Genomic DNA, 21,519 nt, shown 5'->3' with positions numbered 1-21,519 from the left:
CCCTAACTCTGGGATCCTGTGCAAACCTGATCAGGGCAAAGTTATCTCAGATGTTGGGGAGCTGGGGAGACCGGAGGCAAATCCTGCCCCAAATCCTGTCCTCAGCAGAGCCACCTACTTCTCCCAGGAGGCTTCCAAGAAGATATTGTGCACAGAGAAGCCCGGGGGGACGAACTCTCTATATCACTCTGAGGCTTTGGCCCCAAACTTCAGCACTGGCCCCTGGGGGGCTGGGCTGGACCCCACGAAAGTCTCCCTTCCACGGGGCCAGAAACAGCCAGGACAGTGGTGCCAAAGCAAGCAGAGCAGCCTCTTCCCTCCGTCCCCGAGCCCACACCTCATATTCGGATCTTACCACTCCACTGGTGAGGGAAGGCAGTCCTGAGCACGGCAGCAGTGAGAAGGACAAGCACAAAAGTGTTAGAGGCAGAGCAAGAGAAAGCGCATTTGCCGTGAGGGCTGGAGCACAGCTGGCTGGGCGCCATCCCAGTTTTCAAGATGGCAGGAGATTAGGGGCGGCGATGGCATGTAGGTCCCTCTAGAAACTGTGTTTAAGGCAAGAACCATTCTTGCTTGCCAAAGACCCACGGCAGCGAAAAGCATCGCAAGACATCGAAAAGCATCCCAAGACATCACCCCATGTGGCACCAAACTTAGACCCCTTTGCCCAGCACACTGCACCCCCTCCTCTCTAAGATTATGGTTCAACAGACACGAGAGGTCCTATTGGGAGGCTGGGGTGGAATGGTGGGGGGAGAAAGAGAGAAGCTTAGTGCTCCCTCCTTTTGGAGACATACCCACCCTCTGTGACTCTCAAGGCAGGCTCCAGGGCTGCTCCTACTGGCTTTGCACAGACCTCCAGCACAGCAACAGCCATACTTTCTGTTAGCTGATTGCACATCTGTTCCTCATGTCTTACTTCTATGTCCCTAGTGCCTACTATGGGAAACCGGCTGGCATACCCCAGGGGACGGATATGCGACGGATGAGTACACGAATGCATAGATGAATTAATGACCCAGTCCCCAGTCATTGCAAGCTGTGGAGGGATGTCACTCTCCACCTTATCTATAAAAACCAATTGGGGAGTTCACTCTAAGAGGCAAATGTGGAAGGGTATAAAGGTCCGTTCAGTGTCCTGGGAGCTCCAAGGACATGCTTTGCATGCTAAATATTTATTCCAAAGATTTTGGACCAAGACTGCCGTACAAATGCAGAACGCCCAGCTTATAATTTCTAAATATTAGCCTTCATTGTACTCATTAATTATATATTCTTTTATCTAATAAATGTCTTGGGTGCCATCTGGGTACCGGGACCTATGCTAAGCACTGGAACCATAGAAAAGAAATTGGCATGTGGCCTGCCCTCGGGGAGCGCACACTCTAATGGGTGCTCCCCACAGGTTGTTAGACAAAGCACAGCACACACGACAACAACATTCAAAGGCGTGTTGCGTTCTTTTCCCAAACTGTGATGAGAATCCATTTCTCCACCCACGACCCACCTACACCTTGGAGGACCATGGAGATTAGAAAAGTTAATAGCTGGGGAGTGACTGCTAATAAATAGGGAGTTTCTTCTTGGCATGAAAATGTCCAAGAATTGGGTAGTGATGGTTGCACAATCTTGTGAATATACTAAAAATCACTGAACTTCACAATCCTTTAAGGAGTGGATTTTGTCGTATGTGAATTATATCTCGAAAAGTTTTTAAAAGTGAACAGCTGCTTTCAGCCAATTGGAAATGCTTAGCAAATTCTGGAGCGTGAGCTTACTAAATACCTGGCTCCCTCTTACCTGTTCTCCTTTCAGTCCTGGAAATCCGGGCACGCCAGTATCCCCTTTTGGTCCTCGAGGGCCCTGGAAGGAATCATGAGAGGCTATTTTGTAGTTTGTTAAGATTAAACTGCTTTAACCAAATGGAAGTGTTTTTTCAAAAAGTAGAAGAATAGAGAGTGTCATTCTGCTGGTGGGAGGAAGTCACCATGAGCCATGATATTTTCTTAATTTTAAGTGCTGCAGGAATGGTGGTCTGGTGGAAAGAAGACAAAGCTGAGCGTAAGTAGGCCTGGAGGCTTCCTCCGATGGGCACTGTTGAAACAGCCTGGTCCTGCTGCCTCAGCTGGCCCCGTGGGTCCTTTCAGGCCATTCTGTAGCCGGCCTCCACCCACCATTCACCTTCCATGACTCCTACTTCTTCTGTGGCTCCCTACCACCTATGGGATGGGATCCAACCATCCCAGCCCGACATCCAAACCCAGCCCAGCCAGCCTCAGCACCTCATCCCCCACTCCCCGTCACCCCACTAGGGTGAGCCTTTCCCCTTCCCCTCTGCGCCTCCGCCCATACCCTTCCCCCTGCAGGAACGCCCATCCGCCCCTCTGCAGAGCCAAGTTCTGCACACCAGGCAGAGGTGACCTCTTCTCAACTCCAACAGATGCTGAATACCTGTGACGATGACTCACAGCCAGACGGCTGCCCCAAAAAGGCTTACACACTTTACTGCCATGGAGCTTTGCACAAGTCCCTGTCTTCTCTGCTGGGTTAAAGGGGGAGTTACCCACGAGAGCAGTGGCTTTCAAATATTTATTATTATTTTTTAGCAATGAAGCTCTTTTCAGTCCTTTTTTCTCAAACAAGACTTCAATGAAAACCCAATATATAAAATATGTCAAATGGAGCTTCTTTATTAGAGGTCGGGGGCCCGGAACCTGCCTTAATGGCCCCCTCTTTACTCCCTAAATTGGCCCTGGAGGCTCCCACAGGAACACAGAACTACTCATCTAGAGGAAAACGTGTTCTGGAACATGCCACCAGTTTGAAGCAGCCAAGCCACGGCCGGAGCTCAGAGGTGTGGCCTCTTTCTCTCTTAACAAAGAGGCGCCCTCCACGGCTGCCACTCTCTCTCCTGTGTCTAAGGTCTAGTTCATAGGTATTTTCAGTGTCATCACTGAATATGCTCCTTTAACAAAATGTAAAAAGTTCAGAAAAGTAGAAAGAAACAGAAAAAGAAATCACTTGTAATTCCACCATCAAGAATTAATTTATGTCACAGTGTTGATAAATTTCCTTCATTTATCCGGAGACAGTGCATAGGCCTGTTGGCACTGGGACCTTCCAGAGCTGGAGTGTCTTGGAGAAATCACGTAGCTCTCACGCTGGAGCCCTGAGCTTCAGCACAAGGCTCAACGGTTGAGACAGAACTGATCACTTTCTACACAGAAATGCATATTTGCCTTCCATGGTGGAAACCGCAATCGTGTGCACACAGACTATGAATTATTGGACTTCCGGTCTGTGATTCCCCTTCCCCATTCTCCATCGCTACTACCTCCTCGCTTTAGGAAACTGATCTGCTGGGACTGTATCGACTGTATCTATCTATCTATTGACCGAAATGCTTGACTCATCCACTTGCATTCATAGAAAGCCAACCACCGGCTCTGGTTTCCGCTGGTACCGTGGGAGAGAGAGATAAGACCCAGCCATCATGAGCTGTTCACAGTAAAATCGAGAAAAAAAAAAAAAAAAGACAAGGACACAAATAACTGTTATTCAGGGCAGAAAAGAATCACAGCAGAGCCGAAAATAAAGCCTATGGGACTCAGAGGAGGAAAGGATCACTCCAGGTGGGGGTCAACGAGGACAGGTTACACGAACAAGATGGCCACAGAGCTTGGTCATGCAGAAAGAGAACGGCATTCCAGGTGGAAGGAACAGAATGAACACAGCCCCAGGGCACAGAGGGAAGAGGGCTACTGTGGTACTTACTGGAAATCCTGGCAGCCCGGGTATGCCCTCCGGACCCTGAGACGTACCAAAAACCAAATAGGTGGGTTAGGAGTAGCATTTCCAGAGCCAGCAGGACCACTGTGCCTCAGGCGCCCACCCCTCCCAGCACCTCCCAAAAGCCCAAGCGTGTTCCTACGGGGGGATCTCATGATCCATTTGTAGAGGAGGGTGCCAAGGCCCGGGAGGGGAAGGAACTGTGCAGAGTCACAAGGCTAGTTAGTGACCGAGCCAGAAACTGTGCCCGGAGCCTAGAGGCCCCACACCCACCCCACCCCCAGGCAGGACTCTGCATTTCAAGTGGCTGACTCCTGCTCTGTGAAACCACTCAGCGTGGACCTCAACACATGTTCTTGGAGAATAAGCCCTTCATTTCTGAGGAGTGGGCCCAAAGAGTGCCCTGAAGTATTTGGGGGTGGAAGTGGGGGCATGTTGGTGACACGCAGTTCTTCTCCCTCGGAGAAGAATAGACAGAGAGTCTGTGGTTCACTCCACATTGGCCAGGGCTCTGCCTGCTGGCTCAGGTAGCCACATACTCATTAAAGGTCTGTGAGTTTGGCAGAATACATAAAGAGAGAGACAACTGGATAGTAACACATTTCTTAATACCCTGTATATACAGTGGGGTGGGAGAGCATGAGGGTGCTGGCTGGGACTTGAGTCCCTTCAGGGAGGAAAGGGCACCTGAGTAGGAAAATCTTGGCCCTTCATTAGGACTGAAAAGGACCCTTGAGGGCCTGGATTTGCTAAGGGGAGGACAGGGATTGGCGGGGAAGGTGGATTCTAGCGGTGGGGAGAGGGAGAAGGGGTGGGGGCAGACAAGACCAAGGGACTCTTAGAACAGAGAGGCCAAATCGTTGATTTGAGCCTGTACGTTGCTTTAGTAATAATCCCTCTAATACCCCAAACGTCCAATAGTTTGGTAAATACCAAGACCCTCTGTGAGAGCACTTTTGCCTGATAGCTGGCTTGCTTTAGGGGTTGATTACTGGGGTGTTTTGAATGTTCCAGATATCAAGGAAAGGGAGCCCCAGTGGATATAGTGCAGAAGAGACAGTGGAAGGACCCACCACCAGGTCTCCCAGCAGGAGAGACTGGTTCTAGAAGACCCTCCCAGATATCTGCAGAAGTCTTGGGGAGAGCACCAAGGTCCCCCAAGACATGGGTGGTGGGGGTTCAGGCCAACCTCAGTGGGGACCACCGGAGTGGGTGACCCCCCGAAGACATCTGGGCTGCCCAGCTGTGGAAGCATAAGCCTCAGTCTCCATGTGGGCTTGCACAAAGTGCGCCATTTGCAAAGGAGGTCCACATGCGCCAACCTCTCACGAGCTGCCCCAAAGCTGGTGAGCTATTATCAGAGAACGGGCTCAGAGGCTCAGGGTGGTGTGTGGCAGGTGGGCTGGGACCCCAAGGCTCCTCAGAGCTCTTTCCTCTCTCCCCAGCTGTCACCAGCAGATGCTGGGAGGTGCCATGGGAGTGTGTGGCCCAGACCTCAGGAAGAAGCTTCCTTTCTCTTAGGTCCTGCTGTGGCCATAGACCAACTCTGTGGACTTGCAGAAATACTGTAGCTTCACTGAGTGTTCCTGATCTCTAACAGGGGGCTAGAAAGTCCGAAGCAAGTCATGTTTCTCCTTGTGCGCTGGTTTTCCCATTAGCACAAGGTTTGGTCTCTCTAGGCTCTTCCCGTTCTGTGAAATAAGATCATGTTAAGAAAAGCAGGCCAAAGCCATCACATGGACATCAATGGGTTTGTTACTTATGATTCTGATTTCCATGACACATACTTCTGAGACATGAGACTGGAAGCTTCCACTGCATTGGACAAAACTCCCTGAACAATCAAATTAGTGTGATAGCAGTTTCTCAGAAATGCAAAATTCTTTTCCCCTTCTATTCTGACATATTCTAGCTCCACGCTTCAGGGGCTAAAAGGGTTCCAAACCAACCCAACTTCATTTCCGCAGGGGCATCTGGGTAGGACCCTCACTCTAGGACAGCTATGGATACGCACCGGAGGCCCCACGAGCTCAGGGATGTCCGAGAGATTCATGAATCCGTGGGTGATGTTGGTCAAAGACTGAAAAGAAAAGAAACAGACAGTGAGACAGAGGGTAGCACATGTCCCACCCTGCTCCTGGCGGCGAGGCTTTTACTGAAGTCACCGCAGCGTGACAGAACACAGGCAGACATGAGAACACCCTAAACTCACTGCCAACACATCCATCCCCTCCCCCACTTCTTCCAAAACAGCCCTGCGCTGCTGTAGCACTTTCTTCTTTCAGTTAACCTTAAGCTTGCGCAATACATGAATGCCTGCTTGCTTTTAAAATTTTAAACACACATCTATATTTTTAAGCATATATATATCTCTATCTATCTATCTATCTATATGTGTGTGTGTGTGTGTGTGTGTGTATATATATATATATATCTTCACAGAAAGCTTGCAGTGCTGGTGGTGTGTGTGTGTCCATGTGCCTGTTTTACATAAATGGCATCAGGCTGTCTGTATTACTTTTCCACTTGCTTTCTCCAACCATACACTATAGTTCCACGAGGAACTGGGGGTATGGGCATTTTTGGTTTTAACGGATTGCTAAAGAGCTGTCTAAAGGGGCCATACAATTTACACTGTCGCTAAAGCGTATGAGATTAACTATTTCACCACACCCTTACTCATGCTTGACATTTTTAACCCCCCCCCCTTTTTTAAACTCTAGTCATCCTTTTTTTCCAGTTATTTGGGACTTTTTGTCTTTCTGTCATCTACCAGTAGGACATCATTTGTCTCCAAACGGCCACAGTCTTCACCAATGTGATGCCCTAACATGAAGGGTCCCTTGCTCTGGTCCCAACCCCATCCCAGCCTTCTCTACAAATTTCCATCACTCTCCACGCCCTTCACAGCCATCAGCTCCCTGTGCCTTGGACACGCCCACGTCGTTCTATTCTGAGATGTGGCTCAGAGTGTCCCTGCCAACTGACTTCTGGAAGTCCTGTCCCTCACACTTATCTGGTAAGATCCTTCTCAGCTCTCGAGTCTCTGCTCAAAGACACCTCCTCCAGAAAGTCTTCCTTAATTTCTCATCTCCCAAAAACAACTTCCTCACTTGTTCCCCCACTTACGTTCCTCTACCTCTCTGTTACAGCTCTGTTACAGCCATTCTCTTGACTGCAAATGCTGCCAACCAGAGGAGTGTTCTGGAAGCGCCATGAGAGAGAACGGTGGTAACTGGGGGTAGGAACAGACATGCAGGGCGTGCTGGCAGGTGGAAACTCCAATGCCAGATGCCTGCTATGTGCCCTCTGTGTAACCACCAGCCCCGAAGGCCCTGAACTGGTGGACAACCTTCTCTCCCCTTTAGCAAAGGCAGAAAATACACAGCCATGCTCCAACCTGGATGATACTCACACTGGACAAGACCTCGATGCGACCTGGTGGCCCCCTGGGTCCAGGGGGTCCCACAATGCTGGCTCCATCCATGCCTCTGTCACCCTGGATACAGCAGTTATATGGGGGAAAAATTCATTGTACATGGATAACGCGCCTAGAACCTGGCTGGAAATTTCCCCCAGCTCCACCTCAGATCTGTGACCTCACCTTGGGTCCCTGGTCTCCTTTTTCTCCTTTGGGACCCTGGTAAAACAAACAAACATTCTTTGGTTTTCTTCTCTTCACTTCGCTTACTCCCCATCTATCCTCCCATATTGCCGTCTCTCCCTAAGCGCCCATATGGATTTTGCCCCCAGATAATGGGAGCAAAAGATGATGGGCCAATTCCCCTTCCAGAGTCAGAAAGAAGAAACACCCACAGAAGCTCTCTCCCAGAACAGGGTGAGTGTCCCTTTAACCCTGAATCTCAGAGCCCACTGCGTCAGGAGGATAGGGAAGGGTCTTCTTTAACCACGGAGGGGCTATGCTGCTTGCCCCTATGAGGCTCTTTCTCCTGGACTGGTACGCTCAGCTCTGGGTCCCATCTGACAAAGATAGTGAGATCGGGGGTTGGTCCTCTGGAGAGCAGGAATCATTGCAGAAGATGGACCACACCTCCCTGGGGCTTGATGCAGGGCGGAGGAGCACCTGTCAGGAGCCCCGGGTTCTGAAATGAGGAAAGTATGAGTACTGAAGGGGGCAGCAGGTAGGAGGCAAAGAAGCAGAGATGCTTGATGGTAAGGGACGAGAGAGAGACAGAGAGAGACAGAGAGAGACAGAGAGAGAGAGATCTTTCAAGTCTTCCCCTATGATGTTTTGTACAAAACGTCTGTGCTGCTCCTCAAAGCAACAAGCTATAAAGAGCACTTGGTCTCCCCCGTGCACAGCTGGACGCTGAAGGCACAGAGAGGGAGAATTACTGAAAATAGCAAAGCTGGGATGGCCCCCCACCGCTTCCTCACTCCAGCACAACAGTCCTCCAGATGAAGGCTTCCCTACTCAACCTACACTCGGAGCCACTGGTCCGGAGATTCTGGGCTCGTGCAACAGCCTGCTGCTTCCAGACCCTTCGGTAATCTGGGGAAGGAAAGAGAATGAGAATTCCATATCCAGTTCCTGAGCACCTGCTGGTACCAGGTGTGGAGCTGGGCCCTGGGGCTGGGCTCGGTGGGGGAGTCACCACCGTCTCTGCCATTGGGCCAGCGTTCTGTTAACTGGTTTTCCCAACAGTCCCTAATGCACATTGTTCTTTCACCACAGAAGGGGGGGGGGAAGTACCTCAAACCCAAGTCCCGCTGCACATCCAGGACCTGGGGGCCCTGGGGGTCCAGGAGGCCCCGGGGGTCCCATGACCCCAGGAGAGCCAGCTTGTCCATTTTTCCCTGGAGGTCCGGGTAAGCCTCTGCTGCCAGGGTCACCCTATAAGGAAGAGGACAGGTTTATTGCGCAGCCCTGGGTTCACTCGTGAAATGGGTAACAAACATGCCTGGGTCCGAAAATCATTCTTTGAATTTAATGAGGTGGATGGATTCTCTGCTGGGCACTGCTTTGAGGTACAGAAACTGCTGTCTTGCTAACTGACACTTCACTTGAAGACAAGCTGATCCACTCTGTGCGTGTGAGCATTTGTGTGGAGGGCGTGGGAGGGGGGCAGACACCGCCGCTTGTCCCCCACCTCCATCTCCAGCTGTTCTGCTTTCCCTGAGCAGTTTCTGAGATCCGTCTCTCTCTGCTGCCTGACACGCAGACGCGCAGCACTCCAGCCCAACAGCCCAATCACAGTAAACCCGGAGAAAGGACAAGAGGGAAAAGAAAGCTTTTTTTTTTTCTTTTACCTTTTCACCGACTGAGCCATTAGGCCCTCTTGCACCCTGGAAAACACACACACACACAAAACACAACACAAGAAAAAAGGCCAATTAATATACATCTCATTTGGTATAATCAAAAGAAAAGAAAACGCAGAATTACTGACTCTTAAGTAACAGGATCTGAAAATGGGCTGACATCTCCAAACCGAGTGCATTCTAGCCGTCACTTCGCTAGGCAAGTTAGACTGAAAGCTTCAGAAATCCATTTTCCAACTATTAGCTCATTACCTACCTCAAGACTGAAAAGGAGAAGTTGAAGATTAACCAGTAAGAGATTGGAGGGGAAGAATTCCCTTGGAGAATTGTCCGTGTCCTGGCCGGTCCCTTACCCCACCCTCCCCTGACGCAAGTAAAGGGATATGTCTCCTACTTGAAGCCAAGAAAGGGTCTTCAAGAACTTGATGTGTATTCCCCAGACTTTGGGAGATTTGTGGACCGATGACTGACTTTCTTCTGGATATATCTAAAGACCAGAAGCCGGCTGGGGTGGCCCCAGAATGGAGTCGGGGGGTATCACTCTAAAGTAGGTTGCATATCCATCCCCAGTGGGGACCACAGTATAGGTTTAGATGGGGGGGGGGTTAGATGTGGATCTCATAGACTAGAGCCAGCTGTGAGCTCCGAGCAGAGGGGAGAACCAATGGGGAGCTGGTGGCCACAAGGGGTCAACCATAAGAAACATGGCCCTGTATCGGGGGACTGTGGGCGGCAGGCCCCTAGTGGGAGACTCGCTCAGGATCCACAAAAGAAGGACCCAGGAAAAGGTCCTGACACCTGATGGGGATGTACGCACCATCTGTGGCTGTGCCCTTCTCCCCAGTCCCCTATTTCCCTGGGCTGGATCGCCCTTCTATATCAAATCTATAGAGAGGACAGAACGGGCAGTTCCAAAATAATAGACTCAAAAGTAAGATGGCAAATGACACTGAACCTGAAAATAGCGAGGAACGCCACAGGGAAAACACAGGAAGCTGAAGCCAGAGGTTTCAGTGGTGGAGGGAAAGCGCAAGGGAAAAAGTACCCTGCAGAGCGGTGGCAGAAGCCAGGAGCAGGGTGTGGCTCTCATGGGCAGATAGGTTGAAATTCTGGAGCAAGAAGGCCTACAAGCCCTGCCCATCCCCCTCACCCCTCAGTCCCCGCTCCTACAAGAACAATAAGCGTTGTTTACTGGAGTCAGGGCATAGGGCAGAGCCCAGAGTGCTAGGGGAACCCAGGGAGGTGCAGCGGTACCCCAAACTCATAAGACCAGCTGCTGAGGGGCTCTGCCTAATGGCACACCGCACTGCCACCATCCGCTCCCTGAAACCTGCAAGTTTCCGAAGTAGCTGCCGCCCAACCCCCCAACAATCCCGAACTCCCCAACAATCCATACGCACAGAGACAGAAAGCAGACCGAAGTGGGTTCCAATTCCAAAGCAAACACACAAGCAAGAAACAGCACACATCCGAGGGAAGGCAACACTGTGAAGGGGAGGCGGCAGTGCCAGCAACGGGACGTACGCCCGGGGAAGGAGCGTGAAGAACACAAGCCCATCAGGACTCCCAGTGTATACAATACATATTCTCAGGGAGAAAGGGGAGGGTATTCCAGCCACGAAACACGCACAAACGATCATGAAATAAGCACAGTGGTTACACAAAAGAAACAATTAGAGATCTGAGAAACAAAAATACGTAACTGTTGGAAGGAAGTGCTCTATAAGGGCTGAATCACACAGATGTACATGAGGAGGGAGTTACAGAGTCAGGCNNGCCGCCGGGACATGAGGGGGTGCTGGAGGGGGAAGGGGTGCTGGGAGAAGGCAGCGGTGGTGGCCGGCCTCAGAGGCTTCTCTGCCTACTAGCCTGACCGGAGAGAAACCTCATGGGACTTTTCACTGTGGGCAGAAACAAAAAGAACTGCGTTCGGGTTCCGCGGCCTTATCTGGAGGCTACGGTTTTCGCGCCTGCTTTTCTTGGATGTGACCAGCCGCGCTGTCCTCTGCGGCCTGTCGCCATCTGTCCTTGAAGGAAGAGCCAACCTTGTGCACCTTTCCAGGAACAAGTCACATCGCAGTCAGGGATATCGTGAAACAGAAGTTAAATTAGCCTCCTCTCTTGACTTCTGGACTCTATCCTCTGAAGAACTTATTGTGTTGCCAGCTGAGCGTGTTAAAGAAAATCATGATCAGAAAGTGAAAAACGGTCTTTCTTAAGTTACGTTCCCAGCTCTTCAAGTCAAGAGTACATCTTGTAGCAGTTTCAAAGGAAGTTCTGGAAGATATTTCGGACCTTGAGTTATCGGTCTCAGAAACAGATGATTTTATCCAGCTTGTACATGCAAAAAGGCAGTATTTGGACCCATTCCATCAGCTCACAGATTCGGTGGCCACCATTTTGGAATCTGAGCAGATCGGCTTGGGGCCCGGAAGAGCTCATCTTATTGGAATTTACATCAACGGGTACACTGAAAACCGGGAACTCCAATTACGAGAGTCAGCAAAGACTCCCTGCTCCCCAAATGATGGTGGTAGAGCTATACTTCATTGCTCAGTGTGAGACATGAGGACCTTGGAATTCCAACCAGCCAAGCTGTGGGGCTGGCTGTGGCGGTGAAGTATGGAGAGGCCAGTTCCGCAACAGAAATACTGCAAAAGACCGAGGTGCAGGAGTGCTACAAAATCATGCTTCAGAATTCAGTAGAAATTTCCACTCGTTACGGTAATTGGATTTGGTAAGAACTTTATTAGACTTCAACGTACAGGAACATCAAAGAACCTAATAAATACATCGATTTTTTTTCCCTGCTGTGGTATCTGAGATGGCACAACTTCCTGCCTGGTGCGTGTCTATCAGCGGAGTCGTGGTGTTTGTTATACTGATAACTTCAACTTGTTACAATTACAATTGACCATGGTCGATTTGGTTTGATGGAGACCTATCGTCCTGATTTTGTACCAAACACTTCTGATGGTTAAAGAAGATATGAAATAGGAAATCGGGCCAATATTGGAACATTCAAGCGAAAGAAGCTGTTATCGGCTCCAAACCCATCACCGGATCTCTGTTAAACGTGGCTTGCCGCTTGGCTCTTGAGGGGCACCCTGTTCTGTAGTGTGTAAAATTTAGAGAATTGCTCAAAGCCCAAGAGGGGCGCAGTGGAGAAAGGAAAGTTGATGATGATTTACTTGCATTTCCCCTCTTCTCACCGGCAAGACAGAAGCTACTACACAAGGCCCAGCAGTGACATTTCGGCAGCTCAGTGAGATCACTCGAAGCCCGTTACTGGGAGCTCAACGCCCCTCAGCAATCCTGGGCACTGAAGAAAACTTCAAAACACAAACTCTTTCCTGCCTGGCTGTCCCAGCACCTTCTGACACCAAAGAATACCGTGAATGATTCAGATTATAAAAGGAGGACAAGAGTGGTGATTGTAAACACTACGCGTGTACTGACGATCTGGGTGGCACAGTGTGTGGGGCACAAAACAGGAAGGCATTTTCCAGAGATCCATTTCCAGCATGTTCCAGAAGCATCCTTTCCAGAAGCATTCTGTAGCAGGGAAAGCAGGCGACTCTTCGCCTATTTCTTCATGGGCTAAAGATCCCAGAGTAGCTGCTCATCTTAATTAGGGGAAAATAAATTGAGGAGTATGCCTGTCATCGAACTCAACATAAAACAGCCTATTTCATAAATTCTTAATGACCGTTCACATTTTGATGACAATCCAATTTGAAAATGATGTATAGGATTATATATATATATTATATAATATATATTAATATATATATATTTTTGCCAGACAAATAAGCCGGACCTTATTCTTTGGGGGAAAACTCCCCTTTAGACAACTGCCCAGACGAGTCTCCATGCCCTGCGAGCAAGAAGAGAGGCTGTTTTCTGAGCAGCGTGAGGAACGATCCCCCTACACGTGTCCACGCGCTGCCTGGCAGGGAATGAGTCCCTTGTCACAGGGGGTGTGCAAGCTGAAGAACAGATATCATGGAGGGGAGTCAAGGACCAAATGTGTCACTGGATCCTATGTTGTGTGATGTCCCAGAGACTGCTCATTTTCTCTAGCACCTTCTGTTATTTGATATCCATACCATGCTCCTTGGTTTACTTTTGGCTTTTAAGAAATATTTTTTAGGTAAATGTTATCTGCAAGGTTTCATTCAAGCTTTCTAGATGCAAAATCCCAAGTCCTTCTAGAGTCTGCTTTCACTTGACCAGAAAGCGTCTTATGCACATGGTGTAACAAATTAGGACTCATAGCAAATTCAGGGGAGAAAACTGTAATTTCTCTCCAACGGTGATCCTGGGCGAGCCTGCTGCCCTGAGCAGTGCCCGCCCCGTGTCACTGTGCGGATGTGGGCATGGGTATTTTTAAATACCAGACGAGCATGGGAGGGGTGTTGTGGGGGCGGGTAGGGGAGAGCTGGTAAGAAGGACAGGGAAGAACAGTGTAGGTCTGTGATGTTTCCTGCAAAATCTAATTTCTTATGAAATAGTTGGTACATGTAAAATGAGTCCTATAAAGCTTGACAACTAGTTTCTTTCTTCTTTTTCTGAGAAATGAGCTTTCCACGAAAATCGAGTTACTGTTTTAATTAAAATAAACACACTTGAGAGCTGACGGAAACTGGAAATTCAGTTCAGCAAAGATGGTGGTGTCTGGGGAGTTAGCATTTTCCACAACTTCATGCAGTGGAGTCCACAGAAGGCCTTGCTCCCTATCCCAGCTGGGAGGGAGTCTCCTTCCTCTGAACCCTGGTGAAACTCATGACTCCATCACAGCAAGGAGGTTTACCTTATGTTTTTTTTTTTTTAGTGTTCTATGATTTATTATCTGCGTATACACCTTATCTTGATTGCTCTCCTTTGGGGGGCATGGCTTATCTCATCAAAGAGGCTGGGAACTGTTGTAGGGGCAGGAACCCCACCCCTGCAGCACCATGTAGGGTGTGCAGACAGAGGACAACGCAGGCTGACAGAGAATGAAGAGAGTGAAGGGAATGGCCAGTTTGCTGATCAAACCCTACTGGAGGCCTGAGCTGGAGTCTAAGGACACACAGACCGTGTAGAGCTGCTTGTCACGACAAGCTAACATGGGCTCAGAGGGGTCCTGGCAGAACCAATGCTGTGCTAATGGGAAGTGCAGGAAGGAAGGCTGCTTTCTGCTCATAGGGAGTCTGAAAGGGCTTCTCAGAGGATATACCAGAACTGGCCCTTGGAGGACGAGGAAAGGAAAAGTCACCTGAGATGGAGAAAAAGCATGCGCAAAGGTCAGGGGGCCATCCAGGAGGAGCATGCCCAGAGCACTGCAGCAGGGCTGCTGGCTGACCCAGAGCCGTGTGAGGAACAGCCGAAGACAGAGCTGGGAAGGCAGGTCTGGGCACTGTCAGCGTTCGGTCCCGCAAGCAGCGGCAAGCCTCGATACTTCTCAGCAGAGACCAGAGGGAGCCTGCTGCAGGAGGATGGACAGGTAGGGCAGGTGGGTGGAAGCTGGATGGCGGGTGGGAAGAACGGGACACTGGCGAGAAGCCTGAAGCTGCGGTGCTGGCGAGGAGAGATGAACCTCAGATCAGGGCGGAGAGAGGCAAGGGATGTGGATGGCAGACGGATCAGTCCTGGCAACAGGTGCGGCACGGCAGGAAAGGGAGAGGAAGGAGGGCTTAGAGAAGATTCTGCCTTTGGGTCCTCGTGACTGGGTAGATGGCGGCACCATTCACTGAAGCTAGACACGCTGAGCTCAGGTTTGGGCATCAAGAGCCCTGGGATGGAGACATGCAGCGGAGAGACGATTAGGAGGGGATTAGAAAGGGTCATTCATTCACCTAAGAAGCACGGACAGGCCTAGAGGTCAGAGGGGGGCAGTGTGGGCCTGGTGGCCCCCAAGTGTTGGACCCCTCCCACCCTGTCCGTACCTTCTCTCCCTTCATCCCAGGAAGGCCGGAGGCTCCATCGGCTCCAGGCTGTCCCTCAGGGCCCTGGGAACATCAATGACAATCAGCCCACAACATCTCTGATAAGAACCAAGTATGACCCTTTCCTAGAGAAGGAGGCCATGGCTGGGAGGACTGAGCAGGTGCTGAGGTCAGTGGGCCCAGGAGCCTTGTGTCAGTCTAGGGTGAACTGCCGGTCCCTGGCCCCAGCATGGCCCCTGCTGACCGTGCACCTGGGGATGAGTGTCCTTCACTCTGGCGGGGAGCTGGGGGCAGGGCCGGACCAGATGGTCTCTGAGGGCCTCGTGCTACAGACTCAGCACTTCGATGTCCTAAGATTCCAAGATTCCATATGAGTCTGCATCTCCTATACTAAGATAAAGCAGCAAAGCAGTGTGCAGGATGGTTATTTCTTGGCTTCTGCTTCTTAGGAATCTTAGCAATGACTCAGCTGAGAACTTTTTGTTTACAAATGTTAGCAAGCTGCATGCTCTCTGTTAGTAGCCTTCGAGCTGGGGTCTGGGCTCTGTATGCCCCTCCTTGGCTAGAAGAAGCCTCATGGCCATGGAGAAGGGGAGACGACCCCAGTGGCTCACCGGGGGCCCAGGTTCACCAGCAGCTCCATCCTCTCCAGGCGATCCAGGGGGTCCCATGAAAACATCAGTCCCTGGTTTTCCTGGAATCCCAGGTGAGCCAGGTGGGCCCGGGGGGCCTGGGGGACCCTAAAAAACAGATATCTGTTAAGAAACAGCAGGGGAGGGGATAAACCTATATGAAGCATGTATATTCCATCCATTCTCTCTGTTCCTCACTCTAACACTGCAAGTAGAGACCGATGGGGGAAACTGAGGCTCAGTGAGATAATGTGAGTTGGTCTGGGCTCACACACTCACAGCTAATTATTAGAAGAGCTGGGATTTGAACCCAGGTCTTTCTGAGCCCATCATACCATGTTTTCTCCCCAGATGTGTGTATAAAATAAAAATTCAGTTAGAATTTTCAGAAGTGTTCTAATTTAGTTTTCTGATTACCTGACAGAGCAGTCAAAAACTGCCTATTGCGAACCCGTATTAAATCTCTCCCTGCAGCGTAGCAGCCTCTTTAGCCTCCAGCTGGGTTGGCTGATCCCACCAGCCTGGAAGACGCATGTGGCTCTCACCGCCCCTATCCAGTGAGTCCAGAATCCTTCTGGCCTCACCCTAAGGAGTGGGCCGAGGGGCAACTGAGTGGAGTCTTCTAGGTGGGGATTCAGCACAGGGGTTCACAGTGAGGTTGGGGGCCTCAGGACAAAGCCCCCAGCTGCAGCTGGAGCAGGGAGGTGCTCCCCAGGAACCAGTGAGGGCCCTGCCTTGGGCAGGAGGCTGAGGGAGCAAGAGCAAAGAGGAAGAAGTAGTGGTTGAAGAGGTAGGAGGGGTTGCCTCAGGGTAGGGAGGATTTCCAGAAGGGTCTGGAAGCCCAAGTGTGAAATACCCCCTAGAGAAGAGTCCAGCGGTTCTCTGGCATGGGTAAACGGGATGGGGGCAAAGCCAAGTAAGAGGTGAAGATCATGGACATACTTGCTGTGGGACAGCCCTAGATGCCAGGGAAAGGGGACAAGTGGCAAAGTAGAGGTCCTGAATAGAAACTAAGGCTCATATTCACTTAGAACAAAACTGATCCAAGTGGAAAATGCCAAATATAGACACATGTGGAGGGGAAAAAAGAATCCTCCCAATTATTGAGAAGGCAATCCCAGACAGCAGGTTGTGCCACCCTCACACTTACTCTTAACAGCTCCTCACTGAGCACCAGGTCCCCAGAGCCAGAGCCAACGTCCAAGCCCCAGCCCAGGCCGGAGCCCTCGGCCTCAGCTCCCACCTGGAGAGAGAAGAAATTCCCACCACTTGGTTTCACCTGCCACTCCCTAAGGAGAGCCATGTCACCAAGTCTTCCCTTACTCTGTAGCCCTGTAACTGCTGCTGCCAACCTTCCTTCTGGCCTTTTCTCCCACTCCCCTCTACCCCTCTCTTCCTCCCCCACCACCTCCCGCTGCACAGCCAACGGGCAGCCGGTCCTCAAACATACTATGGTCTTTCACATCTTCTCAGCCTCCCTTCCTGCCTTTCAAACTCCTACTCATTCTTCAAGGCCTAGTTCCACTGTCATCACATCCAGGAAGCCCTCCCACCCCATTTCCGGGTGGAGATGGAATTTATCTCTCCCTACTCTCTGTTCCTCACCAACCTCTGCTGAGGTCTCGATTTGGTGGTAGGACCACCTGACTCAAAGCTCAGTTGTGCATATGTCTGGCAGCCCCTCTAGACTAGGACCCCTCCAGGGTTGGCCCATCCTGAGGTACCTCTGGATGCCCAGTATCTTAGCACAAGATCTGGTACCAAGAAGGTATTCAGTGCATACTTGTTGAATGCCATCAAATTCCTCCAAAGAACAAAAGGGAATTTAAAAAAACCCTTTCTGGGACTTCATTCCTGAGCATAAGAACCAGGTGAAGTGGAATTCAATCACGGAACGTGCATGGAGCACGCGCTCCGAGGCCCCAAGAAGGAGCTGGGCTGGAGGTCAGGGCTGGGTTGAGAAGGGTAGCAGTGACGTGTACATGCGGGTAGGAGAAGGCAGGTGGGGATGGGGGGCTGCTGCCACCGTCTGAGGAACCAGGTAGACTCGGGGCTTGGAGACTGACTGGATGGGGCATGAGAGGCAAGAAGGGCCACTGGAGGAGGTTTCCTGATTTCTGTTTTGGTATCCAGGAAGACGGAGTGCCACTCCCAGAAATGGGGAGTCCTGAGGGAGGAGCAGGTCTGAGGCATGGTGAGGAGTTGTTTGGGATGTGGTTGAGAGACACATGGGCCATTCTGGGCACAGGATATAAACGGGATGTAAACAGACTCTGGTCCGGAGCAAACTGAGGGTTCTGATAGAGGAGAAGGCCCGACGTCTCACTGGAAGGCACCCTGAACCTTCGCCTGTGCCCATCTCTCAGCATCCCAGCCCCTGCATGCTGTGTGTGTGTTGAGCCTGGAGAGGGGGTCTCACCGTGGGTCCAGTAGGCCTGGCAGGTTCAGGGTGGCCAAGAAGCCCCTCCCCAGCTTCACCCTAAAGAGAACAAGCTGGTCAGTGGAGCACTGGGCACCCCCCCACACACACACACATACTGTCCCCTCTCTTCCCTGTAGACACCACTCATCTTTAAGATGAGGCTTATGCAGGGGGGAAGGCTTTGTTCAGGAGCCAGCCCAAGGGGCACTCGGCCCACGCTGGGCTCAGGAGCCCTTCGTTTCTGCATCACACGCATAGCGTGGATGGGACTGATGGAAGGAAGGAGGCAGTAGGGACCCTCCCCATCCCACCATCTAGGGTCCCGCCGCCCCACGCCCCGGTTCAGGTCCTGCGAGAGCATGGTAGCCAGGCCCAGTGTGCCTCCCTCTGAGGTAGGTCCTGGCCACCCTGCTCCTTCCGCCAGCCCCGTAGCCTGTCCAGAGCCTTTACTGCTCGTAGGCCTGCCTCCCCGGGACTGTGCGCTCCTGGAGGGCAGGCATGGTGCCTGAATCCCCTCCAGGCCCCAGTGCCCGGCCCTTGGCCAGAGCTCAGGGAATGCTTTCAGAGTGACAGGAACACCCACTTGGAAAGGAGAAGGAGAAAAGAAAAATGAAGCAGAAAATGGGAAAGGGCAGCATCCCAGGGGGCATTTAGCTGTCACAAAGGGTCCAGAGAAATGGCTGCTCTGACAAAAAAAGGTGACAGAATGGCCTCAGCCACCAAAAGGAATGGAAACATGAATAGTAAATTCGCATGAAACCTGTGTGGTGTGATGCCCTCCTAGACTCCCTGACTGCTCCCCGGAACCCTGCTGGCATCTGAAGTCCACTGAGGAGGCCAGCTCAAAGTGAGGACACCGCCCTCCCCAGACCCCAAGCCCTCCCTCCCCTCCAACCCCACCGGCAGCCTCATGAGCATTCTCCTGGGGTAGGTGGGGGGTGGGCAGAGAACCGGGACCAGCACGCAGACGGATAGGGTCCCCAGAGACAGCCACGTTGCTGCCTCTGGCCCGAGCAGGCTCTGTGGGTGGGACCTCCGCAGGCTGTGGGGCTCCCAGGAGCCCTGGCCCTGGTTGCTGTGGGCACAGCCCCGTGGTGACAGTTAAATGTCACTGCTGCTTCAGAAGAAGTCCATTATCCTGTGGTGACAGACACCAGACAAGGCATTCCCATCAACGTCACCTCATTTCATTCTGACAATGTCCTCGAGGGGTAGTCATCGCCACCCCCATTTTACAGATGGAGAAACTGGAGCACAGAAGTACTGAAGACCTCTCTGGAAACCCTACAACTACCAAGAAGCAAACCCAGGTCTCTAAAGCTCCCATGTGCCCAAGCTTTCCCAGGAAGAAAATCAAAGGCAGAGCCTGGAGCCCAGCCACAGAACACCAGAATTGGAAGGACCCTCTGATTATAAATGGGGAAACTGAGGCCTGCAGAGGCCAAGGTCACCAGTCGGTGAGGAGAGGTGGCCAGAACTAAGCCCCACGCCTTTTTTTTGGTTCTCCCAGACTCCCAATTCGGTCTCTTTGGGCCTCGGTCCTCTTACTGCTTCTGCCCTCTCCTTGATCAGAGCTGCCTATGTCAACCCCAAACAACACGCTCCAGGCACCTGACCAGAGCCAACGCGTTCTCCAGAATGGTCCCAGCACCAGCCTTTTCTGCTTGGGGCCCAACCTGCCCTCTCCTTCCCACATGGCCTCTCTGAGCCAAGACAAGAAGATGTTTCATGGTTGTTAATATGTGTTTGCAAAGAGCTTCTCAGAAGTAGTAAGAGCATCATACGGCCACCAACATGGCTGGTTTAACTAGACAACCGTACGGGGTTTGTCCTGGAGCGCTGTGATGGGTCACATGGGTCACATGCCTGTAGCTTGAGTCAAGCCTTTGAAAGTGCAAGTGACCAGGTAACTCTGGTCACCAGATTGTCCCTCAAAATATTCACATCTGAAGAGCAGCTTCATTCAGATTCACACTCGCCCATGCTGAGAATCAGTTCTGGGGTTCCCAATTCTAAGACACAAAGTCACAGCCCTTAACGGGTGACAATGCCGGGCATGCATACGGAACTTTCCAAACATTCCCAGACCTGCATCCTCGACTTGACCTCACAGCTATCCTCCTATAAAGAGGAGGAAATGAGGCCCAAAGAAAAGAAAGGGTTTGCGTGAGGTCTCACAAGTACAGCCCAGAATTACAGAAATGCATGGGGGAAGGGACATGGAGGTCACCCACACACACCTCTGAGTCCCTGCTGAATCTTACAAGCTTCCCTGAGTCGGAGATGGGACTCTCGTGACATCTGAGATGGGGTCTAGGCATCTTTGGCTAGCTCTGCCTGTTACAAAGTTCTCATTTGAATCTGGGGACAATTTGGGTCATGAAGCCAGGTGCCCTACCTTTTACCTCTTGCTTTTCCCTCTGCACCCTGCAGCCTCCTTGTGTGTTCCCAGGTTGCATAGCCCTCAAATGCCCAAATCTGGAACTTGATGAGCCAAAATGGACCCCGGCTCTAAGCAAGCCAGGGGCGGGTCCCTCCCAGGACTCTGGCCTTTCTTTTTCTTCTCCGTTAAGACAGGCCACGCCAAATCCTTGCCCCTCCACGCCACTTACCAGAGTAACCCCTCTTTCAGAAGCCACTGTGGGTATGGGCAGTGGGGGCCTCTCAGGGGGGCTGCTGTCCAGCTCTTCTGCCACAGTCACGGGCAGGGGCTCCTCCGTTGCGGCTGCTGCTAGGTCTTCCTCATCACCAGAACCCTGAAAAGCAAAACCAACAAGAGGAATCACCCCACCTGGCCTGTGACGCAAGGCACAGCAGGCTGCCGGAGAGTCTGGGTGACCGTCATTCCTACGGTGTTAGTCCAGTTTCACCACACTTGTTTACCCTCAACCGTCCTTACGTGCGACACAGTCACAGAAGCACAGACTCATAATCCCCCTCCCATATACGCATCTCCTCCGGCGATGGGGCGCTCCTTCCCCCCTCCCCCTAGCAACCCTTTCCCCTGCCCACTTGGCAGCACTCCGAGAAAATTCTTGGACAAAGCTAGAAGCAGCAGGGTTGGGCACCTGATTCCCTGACCTGCTCTGTCATGCTCCTTCCAGGCACCCTGCCTCCCTCCAGTGGCCCTGACCCAGATCTGCGCTCTCCTGAAGCTGAGTGTTGCATTTGCCTCCGGGAAAGCCAGTGACTGTTCCTGTCTCAGGACGCTGACCCCTCTCCCTGCTGTGAGCCAGACAGAAAACGCTAGGAGACACTTACAGAAGCGGCTGCTTGCTCAGGGGCCGCTGTGGGTATAGGGGGAACCAGGCCGCTTGTGGGGACCCCGTGAGTCTCCTCTTCCTCAGGAGTGCTGGGGTGCACTTCTGCTGCAGCTGCTGGTGTTGTGAACATTCCTTCACTGACTGCACCCTGAAACAAAAAAGGCATGAAAATCGGCCACTTCTTGTACCCCCCTGGTTCA

General features: G+C 51.6%; 1 protein-coding gene across 4 annotated transcripts in view; it reads right to left on the bottom strand.

Annotated features, from left to right (window-relative positions):
• The window catches only part of COL15A1 (collagen type XV alpha 1 chain), a 100,905-nt gene that overhangs the window by 25,522 nt on the left and 53,864 nt on the right, over positions 1–21,519 (bottom strand). For all 4 annotated transcript variants that reach the window (XM_040631657.1, XM_040631658.1, XM_040631656.1 and 1 more), the window contains 14 exons: positions 21,318–21,467; positions 20,669–20,812; positions 18,054–18,113; positions 16,785–16,877; positions 15,617–15,742; positions 15,003–15,065; positions 9,061–9,096; positions 8,504–8,644; positions 8,234–8,302; positions 7,394–7,429; positions 7,205–7,288; positions 5,804–5,869; positions 3,775–3,810; positions 1,801–1,863 (listed from right to left, as the gene is read on the bottom strand). In XM_040631657.1, the coding sequence (XP_040487591.1) occupies positions 1,801–1,863; positions 3,775–3,810; positions 5,804–5,869; positions 7,205–7,288; positions 7,394–7,429; positions 8,234–8,302; positions 8,504–8,644; positions 9,061–9,096; positions 15,003–15,065; positions 15,617–15,742; positions 16,785–16,877; positions 18,054–18,113; positions 20,669–20,812; positions 21,318–21,467 (1,167 nt within the window). The remainder of the gene's footprint in view (positions 1–1,800; positions 1,864–3,774; positions 3,811–5,803; positions 5,870–7,204; positions 7,289–7,393; positions 7,430–8,233; positions 8,303–8,503; positions 8,645–9,060; positions 9,097–15,002; positions 15,066–15,616; positions 15,743–16,784; positions 16,878–18,053; positions 18,114–20,668; positions 20,813–21,317; positions 21,468–21,519) is intronic.

This window comes from Ursus maritimus, unplaced genomic scaffold (genome assembly GCF_017311325.1).
Source record: "Ursus maritimus isolate PB19 unplaced genomic scaffold, ASM1731132v1 scaffold_17, whole genome shotgun sequence".
Taxonomy (NCBI): Eukaryota; Metazoa; Chordata; class Mammalia; order Carnivora; family Ursidae; genus Ursus; species Ursus maritimus.
This window is presented reverse-complemented; position numbering and strand designations above follow the sequence as displayed.